Raw genomic sequence first — 14,144 nt, forward strand, 5'->3', positions numbered from 1 at the left:
AAACTATTTCAAAAGCTCTGCAGGTTTCTGAGAGCCAGAACTCAAAGATATATCAAGAAGAGTGGAACACCTGTGGCCAGTAACATGAATGGGAAATGGCACATAGGGAGGGGCAGGCAGGTCTTTTACTATGGTTCAAAAATTCTGTTGGGACAATTCCGAAAGAAAGGAGATAGAAAGCCTATCATGGTGGTGGTGAACTGACTACAGAGTCTCCAATAATAACTAAATACAGGTGGCATGAGCATTCTTTAAATTAATGTTAGTCCGAAATCCTGGACTGTGGGAACATGGCATTTCAGCTGTACCTGTTCAAAGGACTAAAAGTCTGTTGACAACTGATAGGTCAAGCATATAATGTTTAACTAACATCAGTGTGTTGGTCCACATAACTATCTGACATGCCCCCAAGACCAGACTTTCTGAAGTGGGTGAAAAAAACAGTAAGTGATTTTAATAATCTACCAGTATTTTGACGGTCCAGTAGTTATGTCTAGAAAGGGAAAATAAATTTTCTGATTCCTAAAGGATTATTAATTTTGATGGGCCTCAGCAAGACTCTGAAATGATCCAGAAGGTGAAGCTCTTTTCCTGACAGTGTGGACTTGAGCAGTGGAATGAATGACTGAGTGCTGCTCCGACTGTCGATGCAGCATATTGCAGATGGTTTCTCCATCAGGGCCCAGACTGTGGAATTTTATAGAATCAGTGTAAGTGCTACATGGGCTTTCAGCAGACCTGAAAGTAGGAACACTTACAGCTTTATGGCCCTCTGAACACCTGGACTGCATGGCTCAGAAGAGCCAACTTGGTTTTGGCCACTGACACTTGTCTGGGTCTCCTGTTTGGACCTGTGTCTGACTGCTGTTCTCTTTATTCAGTTCTGTGTATGCCTATGTGCTTTTATTTTAGGTATTCTGTCTTTAGAGCCAAGCACTTCATAAACATTCCTGAGGAAGAATCTGAGGTCTTGAACCCTGCAAAATTCCTGGTAAAGACTGGTCTCTTGGACCTGGACCATAAGCTTAATGGCTGACTAATTGGCAGGATGCATCCCATATGCATCCTATGAGATGATTCAAAAATCAGTCTCAAAGTTATAATACTGGGGGCAGGCGTTGCCGTTTTGCATCTTGGACAGTCTCTGTGTCTCTCTTTATATGGAGTAAAAAGATGGGATTCAGGCCAATACCATGGCCAGCATTTTAAAAAAATTAAAAATGAATGAATGAATAATCTGTCTCCAACCTTTAAGTACTTTCCCTGGGGTTACTCCTCTGGTCTCTGGGTGCACAATGAAGCACAAACACATAATCCTTAATTCATATAACTGGGATTATAGAACACCCACATTTCAGAATTTGGACTTTCAACCATACATCTCACAAATTAAATTTGGATTATTCTGAGATCAGACAGCTGTTATGTTCCCTCTTAATGGGACGACACAGTGCTGCAGGTGCAGCTTTCGATTCCTCTACTATACAGCTCCTTTCCAGTGGGCCTGTGGATAGGGGTGAGGGAACATTCCTGGGTTGTCCAGTAGGTCCAATGCCTGAAGGGAACTTACCAAGTCACCTTGGTCAAATGCAGAAAGCTCAGAAGTAGTTCTGAACAGTTTTGTTCAGCAAAGACTTCAGACACTGGCTAGGTTCTGTCCAAGAAGAAGCAAATGGTATCACTGCTCATCCATAAAAAACACCCACAGGAGTCTCATGTTAAAGAAAAATGGCTATGTGTAGTGAAGTGTAAACTGAAGCACATTCAAAGCACAATAATAATAATATTATGAGTTAGGTCATCAAGATTTAAACATCTGAAAAACATATGAGCCTAGGGAGTCATCATGCTGTTCTACTTGGGGCCTGTCAGACTGCACCTGGAGTACTGCATCCAGTTTTGGTCCTCACTGTACAAAAAGGATGCATCCATGAGGATGATCAGAGAACTCAAGCATCTGCCATATGAGGAGAAGCTGAGAAAACTGGATTTGTTCAGCCTTGAGAAGAGAAGGCTTAGAGGAGACCTTATTACAATGTTCCAGTACCAGAAAAGCAGCTACAAAGAAGAAACTCCTGTTTACAAGGAGTCACATGGACATGACCAGGGGCAATGGGCACAAGTTGCTGCTGGGAAAATTCCATTTGAATACAAGAGGAAAATTTTTCACTCTGAGGACAGTCAGACATTGGAATGGTCTCCCAGAAGAAGTGATGGATTACCCCATTTGCAAACAAGGCCCTGAGACATATCATGTAAACAATAATAGAAGGGCTGGAGCAGATGATCCTTGAGGTCCTTTCCAACAAAACAGTCTGTGATTCTACGAGTCTGTGGAAGATAATGGAAATCTGTGGAAGTTCACATTTGAGATACAGATACACTGAATCCAGTCAGTGTATGCTAGTTTTACTTTTTTTCCTAAAAAGGCCCACTTTTGAGGATGGGAGAAGAAGGTGATGATGGAAGCTACTGTCTTTCCAAAGTCTGAGATTATTTTCCCCTTCAGTTAGGCCTGATAAAGCCACTGTCTTAGGGGGATGCACTTGATTGTAATGGGTGTTTCCCTTAAAGTTGCTAGTGGATTCTTAAAGCATTTTCTCTAGAATGACAGCCCCTGATGGCTTCTTGAAGGTTTTAATTACATTTCCTGAATTTTCTCATCTTGGCATACAAATTCCTGTATCAGAAACAAAGAACAGTGCACCTTAAAGTCACATCTCTTGTGTGTTGTTTTCTGAAAAACTTGTATGAATGACATTTCAAGGTTATACATCATTGACATGGATCAAATGGCAGCATTTATTAGACGGAAAAAAGTCAAACCAGATGTCATGGGAATCCTCATCTGCTTCCACTAAAACTGAAACTGAATCTAGTCTTGATGTTAATTTGAACAGCAGCCTGCAAACCATATTTCAGATTTTAAAATACTAAAAGCCTAAATTTTTTGTCTGAATAATTTGATACCTGAATTCCTCTTCTTCTCTCACAATTGCAGCTCCAATGAAGAGGAGTTAAATGTTCTTATTTAACAGATAGACATGTAGAATTGTATTTTGTATAGATTTTGCTTTTTCACTTCTATAAGGTCTATTTAATTTGGGGTAAATACATATTATATCTGACAAATTTTGTTTCTAAAGCCTACTGCTTTCTACAAAGTACTAACACAGAATAGAGTCCTTTTCTTCCCAGTCTGTGATGCTTAGTAGCACATTTTAATGTATGGCTACATCCAATGCAGCCTTATGAAAAATCTAGGCTACCAAACTTTTTTTTTTCCCACTAAATCTTTTGCTGTGAACACCAATTCTGGGTTACATTAGATTAAGTTATCTTTGCAGGTTCCCTTCGAAGTAGTCCACATGTAATCAGTTCCATCCATCTCCTCTTACAATTCCTCTTGCTTTCCTATTCCACCATGTCTCTTAATATTTCATCTGTCAGGACCTTTTTTCCACCCTTTTCAAGAAAGGCTTGAAGCTGGGTGGGACACCACTGCAACCTACCTGGTATTCTACTACAATACAGATGCAGACACTTCTCTGTGGCTCACTAGCTGATGCACAAGGTTCTGGTCCTGTGAACACCACCTTTCTTGACTTGAAATTCAATGACCATTAGCTAGGGTTTGTCAGAAGCCACCAGTATTGCTAACCCTAGCAGAACAGCTGATTATCTTTAGTTGAGGGACTACAGGAATGCAGGGGCTCCTTCTACAGAAACAGTGACGTTATTATTAACACCAGACCTACAGAATAGAGAGCCAAGGGTAGAGCTCATGCTGGAGCAGATTATAATAAAAATAAAAGCCAACAAACCTAAAAAAAACCCATCAAAAAAACCCAACCCCCCAAATCAAAACAATAGTCTTAGCTCTCCTTTTGTTTGTTTCAAAATGTGAGTAGATAGTTTTGCTCTTTGAATTGTATGATCACATAATGCAAAAGTCTTTCCTGTGTGTTCTCTTGCTCTTTTTAATCCTTTAATTCTACATCTTTCTCCCTTTTTCTCTAGTTTATCTGTTCTTTTTCCCTATTGTATTCACCTGAATACAGAACAAGCCTGCCTAGCAGGCAGCCTCCAGCCTTCCCACACTCTAGGCTCTTATCCTTGCTCCTCAAGTCTGAGCTGTTTTAGCCTGCTTTGCATTTCTAGATCGATGGGAGCCAGGTCCTGAGCAGCTGAAAAACTCCAGATGCTTTTTAGAAATCAGGGAGATGCTGCCCATATCCTGGCAAGACACACTTGTAACCAGTGGTACTTCCACCCTATGGGAGATGGTGTCTCCCATTGCTTCCAGCAAATTCACCAGCTCTCAGCAGCTGCTGCTTCCAGAGGAGACAGCAAGATACCAAGGGTTCCCAAGCTGGATGGAAATACCTGGTTGAGTTTGCAGTTTGAATGCTGGCATTCATACCTAGAGGTGGTTTCCTAAGCTAGATCACTTGGGAGAGCCTTGCTGTACACAGGAGTAGTTGAATAGAAGTAACAGGGTGAAGTGCAAGCTTGATAAAATATTTCAGGATGCCTCCACAGCAAAGGGATGCAAGTATGCTGTTCCTGCTAGAAAAGAAGGTAGCATCATAGAAATCCAACATTTCCTTTTGCTTGCCTTAAATCAGCAGGATTGTGGTGTTATTCCCTAGAGTCAATAAACATGCCAGGAAAAAACATTTTCCAAGCTGACTGCCCTTTCTCAGAACTACTACGCAAGTGCCAGCCAGGGAGGATGAAAAGTGGGCTGCCAGGCTGCAGAGGTGCTTATGGGAGGAGTTTGCCAGCAGTAGAGAATTGCAAAGTTTGAGGCACGAAGAGACCTTCAGTTTCCTGAGTTCTCACTAAAAATTCATTCATTTAATGAGACAAGCAAAATCCTAAAGCAAGCAATCTAATATTTTTTTCTCTGTTTCCCACCCAGCCATTTTTAATATAATGATGGAGACTGTGAGCATAATGTGTGCTTATCTTGATGCTTTTTGCTTTACTGTTGTATTGAAATACTGCTACAAGGAAAAAAGAAAATACCTCATCTGCAAACAAAGGCGATGTCTGACCAAGATGGGCAGACAGGTGTTACTTTCTTGTAGTCTCAAGAAACACTGTAGGAACTTTATTTAATCTATGAAAATTCTTTTACATAGTAAGTGAAACAGTCTTACTAGCAAACTACTCTTCAGTGATCTCAAATAACAACCAGAACTTATTCATGCACACGTATTCTATATTTGTACATAGTCTACATTCTCTTCTAAGCTCTAGAGAGAAACCTTGGATTTTTACCTTGGTGTCACACTATAGTGCTTCACATTAAGACCTTGCTAAAGAAGATGCACTTGAACAATAGGTTTCCCTATTAGTGCCTGTCCACCCCAAATGTCTCCTTTCCTGTTCTTCCTGGTAGGAAAGCTGTTCAGAAGTAGCTGCAAGTTTGTTCATCTTTACACTAACTGAAAGCCTAGTAAGAAGAATCACCATCATTGCACACTGAACACTGAAGAGCTCCTGGATCTGGTGTAGCCTATCCATGCATCAAGTGCCAGGCTCACCCAGATTGTATTGGCCTCATTATTTCTGTCCTTGCCCTAGATGCTGCTGTGACTTCTGAGGGAAGTCCACATGGGGTCATATGATGCACTCAGCTAACACAGAAGGGTCTTTGTGGTGTAGAAGTTTACTCTCATGAAGTGACTTACAGAGCCAGGATCTGTCTGCTGAGTCAGAGTGTGAGGGACTGGGTAGAGGAACCACTGTAATCCCTCTCAATGGACCCTCTTAGCACTCCAACAGAACTGGTGCACAGGGAGTGCCAAGTCATGTTTGCAAACCCCCAAAGAAAACCTCATTAGCTTTTCCAAAGGGATGGCTGGAGAGGAAGGAGACAGTGGCAAGGGTCTGCCCAGGGCCCTCATATGACAGAGGTTAAGAACTGGGGAGTGAAGTGGGCAGTGGTTTGCTCCTCTTGTTCAATCTGATGTCTCAACCATGCTCACCAAGCAAAACAGGCCTATAAAATGAGGGACTGCATTGGTGGGCTTGGGGAGTTTCTTCAATACCAACCCTCCCCAGTTGGCTGGCCCAATGCTGGATCCAGGATGGGTGATTTTCTGTTATCTGTCTCTCTTTACTTTTCTTTTCTTCTCCTACTCTCTTGCTTTCTCTTTCTTTTTGCTAAAGTCATGAAGTAACCATAATTTTCCCAGGTTATGCAGCTTTAACATCCTTGTATTGTGAAATAAACAGCCTTTGTGATTGCACAGCCTGAGCAAAATATAATAACCAAATTATCAGCTTTTGTGCTTTTATTCCTTCTGTAGTTCTAATTAAATTTTGTGTTCAGGTGCAGAGCTTGAGTGTCATTTCACCTTAATCTGATCAAGGGATATAGGGATGGTCTGAGGGGGTCATCATCATTTGGTTACCCTCAAAGGGTAACTTCTCCCTAAAAGTGAAACCCAGGCCTGGGAAGTAGAATCTCCTTTGGCTGTCATCTGGGTCGGGTCATGGGATGTGACAGAGAGATCCCAGAGAATCCCTTTACATCAGAAGAGGTCTTAATAAATTACAGAATTCCACAGTGCTGTGGTGGAAAAGAGGTGAGAAAATTGCATGTTTATAGGAAGAACCTTGCAAACAACATTTTTGCACCACTTAATTTCAGCAAAAAAAATTCGTATGCAAAATACTGAAAGTACATCTGTTGTGGGTTTTTTTAAGCTTTGACTTCTGGAATTGCACTGCAAAACAGTCTCCACTGTGCAGCTAATATCCTATATTGAACAAGTTTTTTGGTTAAGGGAAAATGTCAAAATCTAACAAACATATCGTGCATTTGAAAGGAACCCCAAATTATAAGAGATTAAGTGCTGATATTTATATATATGCTGATATATATATAAGTGCTGACATATATATATAAAAAAGATGGAAAGCAAAATTCAGATTCTGGTTGATTTTATTGATCATTTGGAAAAAGGGATGGCTATGAAGGCTAGACCCCAGATATCAGAGATAAAGACAGCATAAACCCAGTGAAATAGGATCAAAGGAACATTGAAGGAACTACTTAATATTCAGAGAACACAAAATTCATCATTTTCAGTGAAATCTGTTTATGATTTTAATTTCCTGTTTCTATGGAATTGTACCTGGACCATTATTAGAATTACAACCTCCACATTTTTAGGTCTTGGAATAAAACCCTATTTCATAACTCTGCCAATATGTTCCTGGAGTATTTTGTTCTGTGCCTATCTGTGTCTGGCTGTTGCTATCATCTTCGTTTCTCAAGCACTTAAAAAAAAACACTTTAAGGGATAGGTGTTGTTCTTATCAATAATGTTAGAGTTGTTACAGAAAACATACAATGTTTATGGAACTGAAGAAGCTGCATGACCATAAATCATTTAACACTTACTTCTTTCACGAACCACTGGCAAAAGGCTGGGCCAATCCACTCTCTTGCATGAATCCCACAGTCCATCCAGACAGCTTTCTTGTAGGGCCGTGATCTTTTGCCTAACTTGAAGTGTGAATATTCATAAAAATATTAATAGGTCTCATGACATTAGTGTGACACAATGATGAGAAAATAATAGATATTATTAATATATATTAATAATTATTATAATTATTAATAGAATTTTGAATTCCCTCATATAAAGAAATACAAATGTATTGCTTTCAAAGTTATGGTTAAGATAATGATACTCAGGTATGCCAAGATAATGAAGCACATCTACAGAAAAAATACAGGAAAAGTGGTATCTGTCAATTTCCCTTTTATGAGAAATGAAATTTTTAAATATCAGAGGGTGAGGTAAAATGACACTACAGAAATAGCCTGACACAGAGCAGATTTTCAGAACTCTGCAACAGCAGATGAAAAGAAAGTATGTCGAAAGCAAAATTTTTTCTTTGTCTTGCTGACACCCTCAAATTTGTGGTCCTACTGATGTGAATTGATAGCACACAGTCCTGGAATACTGTCAGTAGCTAAAGAAGCAGCATATGTAGCACATGCTGAGAAGGGCTCTGGAGAATCCCTCTCCAGCATAGCTGCCTTCCAAGTTGTCTATAAACACAAAGATTTCCAATTCCCCTTAAATCAAAATCCTGCTAATTAGACTTGGCCTGTAATCTATCTCCATCCATGCCCAGTCCAAGTAAAGAAGATCTGATTTCTTGTTTACCAGCTTTTTAATTTTTGTTCACTAAAGATGACATTCACTGAGATACTTCAGTCTTAGCAACTCACCCTCAGGAAACACTGATAACCTTCATTTTCAGTTTGTTACATGCTATAACATAAGCAGTGAAGTGTTTGTCACTGATTCCAGGCTTTAGTCTGATTAGTGACTATTTAATCTTTACCTTGAGCACAAACAATGGTCTTCCTTCATAGGATTTTCCAACAGAAAACATGTGAACAAGATCCGAATGAGTATTATTCAGATGATACATCCAACTCTGGATCTGCAAATACAGACATATACCTGTTGCTTCAATCTTTGTGTTTCATATGAATTAGCTGTAACACATTCCTCAATCTTAGCTCTCAGTCCTCTGTATGTTTTTGGATTTTCCTGTTTTGTTTTGTCTTTGTTTTGGTTTTTTTGGTGGGGGGGGGGCTTGATTGTTTTTCTTTTAATTTAGTTGGGTTTTCTGTTGTTGCTGTTTGTTTTGTTTTGGTTGGTTGGTTTTTTTGTTTCTTTTTACACTTGAGCTATCACTGGGTTCTCATATGTTAATTGCCAGAGACTCGATGCAACTTTTGGTCAAATGGGATTTTTTTTAGTATTTTTTATTTTAGTACTTAGTATTGTAAATTACTGCAATGCATCAGACATTTATCAAAAATCTGGGGATGGGGCAAATCTGCCATTCCTACTAAATATTACTGGAGTGAAGAAAGAAGGTCCCTGAGTCTGCCTGCCAGGACACAGAATGCTGAACTGACTGACACACAGAACTCAGTGCTGCCTGCAGTATTTGTTTCACGGGGCACAGCAACCTCCATGCTCTACTTAGACTTTGTTTTGGACTGAAACTGTACATATGACTACAGTGAGAACAAAAGAAATAATTTACCCAGCTATTTTCCATGACATTATCCCTTATACACAAATCTTTAAGTGTTTTTAAGTCTTTCGGTGTCTTAGAATAGATTGGTAGAATCACAGAATCGTTTTGACTGGAAAAGACCTTTAAGATTCCAACCCTTAACCTAACTCTGCCAAGACCAGTGCTAAATCATGTCCCTAAGCACCACATCTACACATCTTTTAAATACCTCCAAGGATGGTGATTGAGCCACCTCCCTGAGCAGCCTCTTTCAGTGTTTGATAACCCTTTCAGTGAAGAAGTTTCTTCTAATACCCAGTCTAATCCTCCCCTGGCACAACTTGAAGCCATTTACTCTTGTCCTATTACTTGTTACTTGGGAGAAGAGACCAACCCCCACTTGGCTACAGCCTCCTTTTGGTAGAGCTCTTGTACAAATACTTGAATATTTGCTTACATTGCTTCCTTAAGTGAATCTGTGAGACTAACCCCTGAACTATCTTACTTCATCAGCATAAAAGACCTTTTTCAAAAAGAGAACTCAGAAGCTGTCAAAGATAGTTACATGTAAAGATAAGACTGGTACTGAGAAATATTAAAATAACCCCACATATTTTTACGAAGGTGCCCATTTTTAAGAAGCAATATTCAGAGTATTTTTAAAGATAATCAGGCAATCATAAAACATACATAAAATGAAATCTTAGCCTTAACAGAGGTAGTGGTGTAGTGGATAAGAGGAACAATATGCCTTTCCACATACTTCTTCCAGGGTGTGGTATACTTCATAGTTATACTCAGAAAGGGACCTTCGGTGCCTATGTGACCTCGATCCAGTTTGGTTTTCTATTACACTCTGTAGGTCTGATATGAGAATCCTAGGTGAAAAAAAGATAGTGGTGTTATTGAAAAACCAGTAGAACACACATGCTAAAGCAGAACAACAATCACAATTAGAAGGAATATAGCAGGAGTTCAACCATCCTCATGTTACTTCATGTGCAGTATTTTGACAGTAAAGTGCTTCAGGCTTATTTGAGTGTATTCTGTCAAATAAATACTCCAGCTGCTCTGAAATATAACAGTGCCTTCAAAAAACACAATGATCTTGTTAAGCAAATAAACTAGAATGATGTAAATAATGTAGCCACCTCCATTTGTTTATGGAGCAGTGTTTATGGTCTTCTTTTATAATCCAATTATACTACGTGATCAGAGATCCTAAAAAATATATTTCAAAACCATAGAAAAAAAAATCTTTTCAGGCTAAGAAAACCATGCACCTACTTTCTCTTGGGGATGTTGTACTGGCATAGAACTTTGCATATACCTAGGAACTGTAGAGGTAAACCAATGAAAATTAAGAACTTGGTGGTATTATCTGTCTGAAACACAGCAGACAACAAAATGCCTTAAATGTGGTTTCTTCATAGTTACCCACTCTGCAATAGATGGTTGCCAAATATTTTAAAATAACTCATGGAAAGCATGAAATGACAACAAGTGTAACTTCTGCACGCATAAAAAGAGAGAATAATTCACAATAAGAGAGAAATGCAGGAATAATGGTTTGAACTCAAAACTGTCCTATTTTATGGCAAAACCAAGTGAAGATGAAAATATAAAAACACAATACAAAAACATCTAAGAAGAACTATGATTCTTCTTAGGCTAGGGTGTCTATCCCTCCTATCACACAGTGACAGGAGCTGGGAATTTCATCACTGACATCAGTAACACAATCACTATAAAACTGATAACCATCCTTGTATACCACCTTCTCTTGAAGCGTGGCAATGTATAATCACCACACCACTAACTCATCATTCCTACAAAGTTAAGGTCACATCTCAACTTCTCAAGTCTTATAGGCACTAGCTGGGATAATTGGAAAAAGATGGAAAGGAAATACATTCACTCTGATCCTAACTCAAATGTCCAACAGATATACTGATGATAATAGTTCTATCTGCACATATGTATCAAAGTAATAGTTATCTAGTCTTCAAATATCTTAGTGAAGTGATTATGTAATTGGGAGTTACACTGTTCTACATCATCAGCTTTCAGTTAAGTGAACTGAGGGCTTATAGCCTTGATTTGCAAAGTGCTATACACTCCAAGACCAGTGCTGTAAAATATTTAAGCCTGTAGTAAGATTAAAACAGAGGCTTGATTCAAGTCACTAGGACATCTAATAAATTTAAAAAATACTTGCCTGCTTCGCTGAATTCTGATTAGTGCAAGTACTGACCAGATTCATTTGTTCAGTTTTACAATAATAAAATTCACAACTCTTGATTGTTTATGTATCTGTAGTCCAAATGAGATTTTAAAGTCTTTATTTCCTTTTAAATGACTGTGTACTATGGGTACTTATGATATCCAAAGGCTCTTAAGTCCCTCAGGTTTGAACACAACCTAAGTGGCCTCATTGCCAGAAAACTTAAAATCCAGGCGACTTCACAGAAACACACAATTGTCATAGTTGGAAAAGAACTATGGTTGGAAGGTCACCATGTTCAACTCCCCAGTAAAACAAAAGTAAAATAAAAATATATCTATATCACCATGCCCTCTACAGCATGTCCTGAAGTGCCTTACCTACACATTTAAAAAAAATTTACAGGGATGGTGACTTCACCACCTCCCTGGACAGCCCATTCCAGTGCATAATTGCTCTCTCAGAAAGGAAATTCTCCCTAATATCTAGCCTAAATCTTTCTGGCACAACTTCAGGCCATTTCCTCTAGTCCTGTCATTATTTACTTCAGAGAAGAGGCCAACACCCTCCTCCCTACAACCTTCTTTCAGGTAGCTGTAGCAAGCAATAAGGTCTCCTCTCAGCCTCCTCTTCTCCAAGTTAAACATTACTATTTCCCTCAGCCTCTCCTAGGTCCTGTTCTCCACTCCTAGTGCAGTGGGAGTTTATCTGATGCCTGGCTTGTTTTCATTGCCATCTCATTGTCATAAAGTCAAACACTGGGTCAGGTAGACCTGTCTCACAGCCAGGGGTTGGTCACCTTGTCCAGTATTAGGGTTGCTTTACACTTCCAGTCTTTAGAAACTTCTCTTAATTTAGGTAAGCATTGCTCCGTCAGGACAAAGTTTTACATGTTTGCCTCATATTTTCCAGTTCCAAGTAGGATGCAGCAATTTAGCTCCTTTGCATAAAGTATGCCAAAACTAAAATTAAAATAAAAGAGAAGTTAAAAAGAGACATGAAAAAAGGAACAGTATGAAACCTTGCCAGGTGCTTCAGCTCTTTGGCTGTGGAGCTGCTTTTCACCTCAGGGCTGTGATGCTCACCCCAGCTGCCCTGTGGGCAGGGCCATGCCTGGCTACCCTGACAGCCCTGCTCCTGCTGCTCCCTGGCTATATAGTTGTCTGCTCTCATGGCAAATCCTCCCAGCTCTTGTGGAGCTACAGATCTCAGGAGGCTTGTCAGGACAAGCAGATGCTTGTCTGAGCCTTTGCAGGGTTTTGCTTCTGATGGCTGGGACGCAGCGGGCAGCAGGGAGATGAAGAGGAGAGCAACAAAAGAGGCTGGAGGTGACGAAATGCTGCCTGGCTTCTCCCTAAGCACACACAACTTGAGCACCAAAAGTAAATTTTCCCTGTTGAAAATGAATGTATTGCTGTCCTTTTATTTGTAGCATATTGTTTCAGGTAAAATGCAGAGACCCTCTGCTCTCGCAGTTCTTGCCTTTGCGTGCTCTGCTTTGCAACCTAACTCAAGGTGTTCAAGAACAGGGAGTGTTTCCAACACATTTAAAACAGCCTTCTGTCATCCCATTAGAGGTGCTTACTGTCATCAGGAACCATGCATACAACTCTTGAGCTATAGCAAGCAGGGGACATTTTCTGTACAAAACATAGGAAAACAGTTACCCAAGACCCCATCTCATTCTTAAATGCAAACAAAACTGCAGCAGAGCCCACATGAAAGTAGCTCTGAGCTTTGGCTACTGGGCCTGTTTTATTAATTTCTTGCTGTTTGTTTTTGTATTTTTAGAATGACAGATTAATAAGAGACTGTTTTTATAATAAAACCAGAATTCTGATAACAGTATGTATAACATACAGTATGCTTTGTGCATGTGTGTATATTCTTTCCTCACTGAGCAACAAGTATTAATAGCCTCACGGAGGGCTTTATTCAGCAAGTGTTTGAGAATTCAAATAGCTCATCAGTTGATTATTCACATGCTTCAGCATTTCACTGAAAAGGCTTTAATGACAAGATCATTACATTTGTCTAGTCTATCATATTGATAGATATGAAAAGATAAGCATACACCAAAACTGTCTTGAATGCTTTTGAGAAATGCTATAAACAATGTGTGATCTTGAGAGTGTATCTGTTCTGTATGACTCGCATTGGGTCACAAGGAATGGAGAGTTAAAAAACAGAACTTGCACATTCCTTTATAATTCATGAAGAAGGCTTTGCCTCCACATTTGCAGCATGTGTGTAAACAAACCCAACTCCTTTTAAATACAGAGAGATGCAAAGCAGGCTATAGCATTAGTAATTACCATCCCTCTCTTAACAGATGCGATTTTATATACATTGAAAAACACTTCAGCTTGACTCCAAAGGAGGGCAGATAATTAAAACTGCCTGCCTGTGGGAGAGTTTCTGTTCCCCCACTAAAATGGTTGTTTTCTTGGCAATGTCTCTTTTCCAGTCTAATTGCTATGATGAGGAGCGTGTTTTCAAGAGCACTTGGAGTGGTAGATGCAGACCTGCCCTGGAGGCCAGATCTCTGGAGTGAGGTACAGAAAGCAAAGCAGAGGCTTACATGTAGGGGATGTTTGCTTGCTGGAGGTAGGGCAGCAGACTTCGGGATGTGTTCTGTGGTACTCGCACGTCGGTGACTGTACCTTCGGCGATGTGGAAGGTGCTGCTGGGCTGCCACATGTCCACCTGTAGTGCAGGAACCAACCTGTAATTCATATGCATTCAGTGTAGGTGGGGAAATCCAGGTGATGGCATGCTTGAAGCCCTGCAGGCAAACACTCTAGGAACAGTATAGACAATAAAACTGTTTTGGCTGGTCCAGCTCAATATCTAT

General features: G+C 39.8%; 1 protein-coding gene across 1 annotated transcript in view; it reads right to left on the reverse strand.

The window, feature by feature from the left end:
• CPA6 (carboxypeptidase A6) overlaps nt 1–14,144 on the reverse strand; it is an 84,662-nt gene that overhangs the window by 20,862 nt on the left and 49,656 nt on the right. The window contains exons 3-6 of the mRNA XM_071737735.1: nt 13,872–13,996; nt 9,830–9,944; nt 8,377–8,478; nt 7,421–7,525 (exon numbers count right to left, since the gene is read on the reverse strand). Of these exons, the coding sequence (XP_071593836.1) occupies nt 7,421–7,525; nt 8,377–8,478; nt 9,830–9,944; nt 13,872–13,996 (447 nt within the window). The remainder of the gene's footprint in view (nt 1–7,420; nt 7,526–8,376; nt 8,479–9,829; nt 9,945–13,871; nt 13,997–14,144) is intronic.

The sequence above is a fragment of the Heliangelus exortis genome, chromosome 2 (assembly GCF_036169615.1).
Source record: "Heliangelus exortis chromosome 2, bHelExo1.hap1, whole genome shotgun sequence".
In the NCBI taxonomy this organism is placed as follows: Eukaryota; Metazoa; Chordata; class Aves; order Apodiformes; family Trochilidae; genus Heliangelus; species Heliangelus exortis.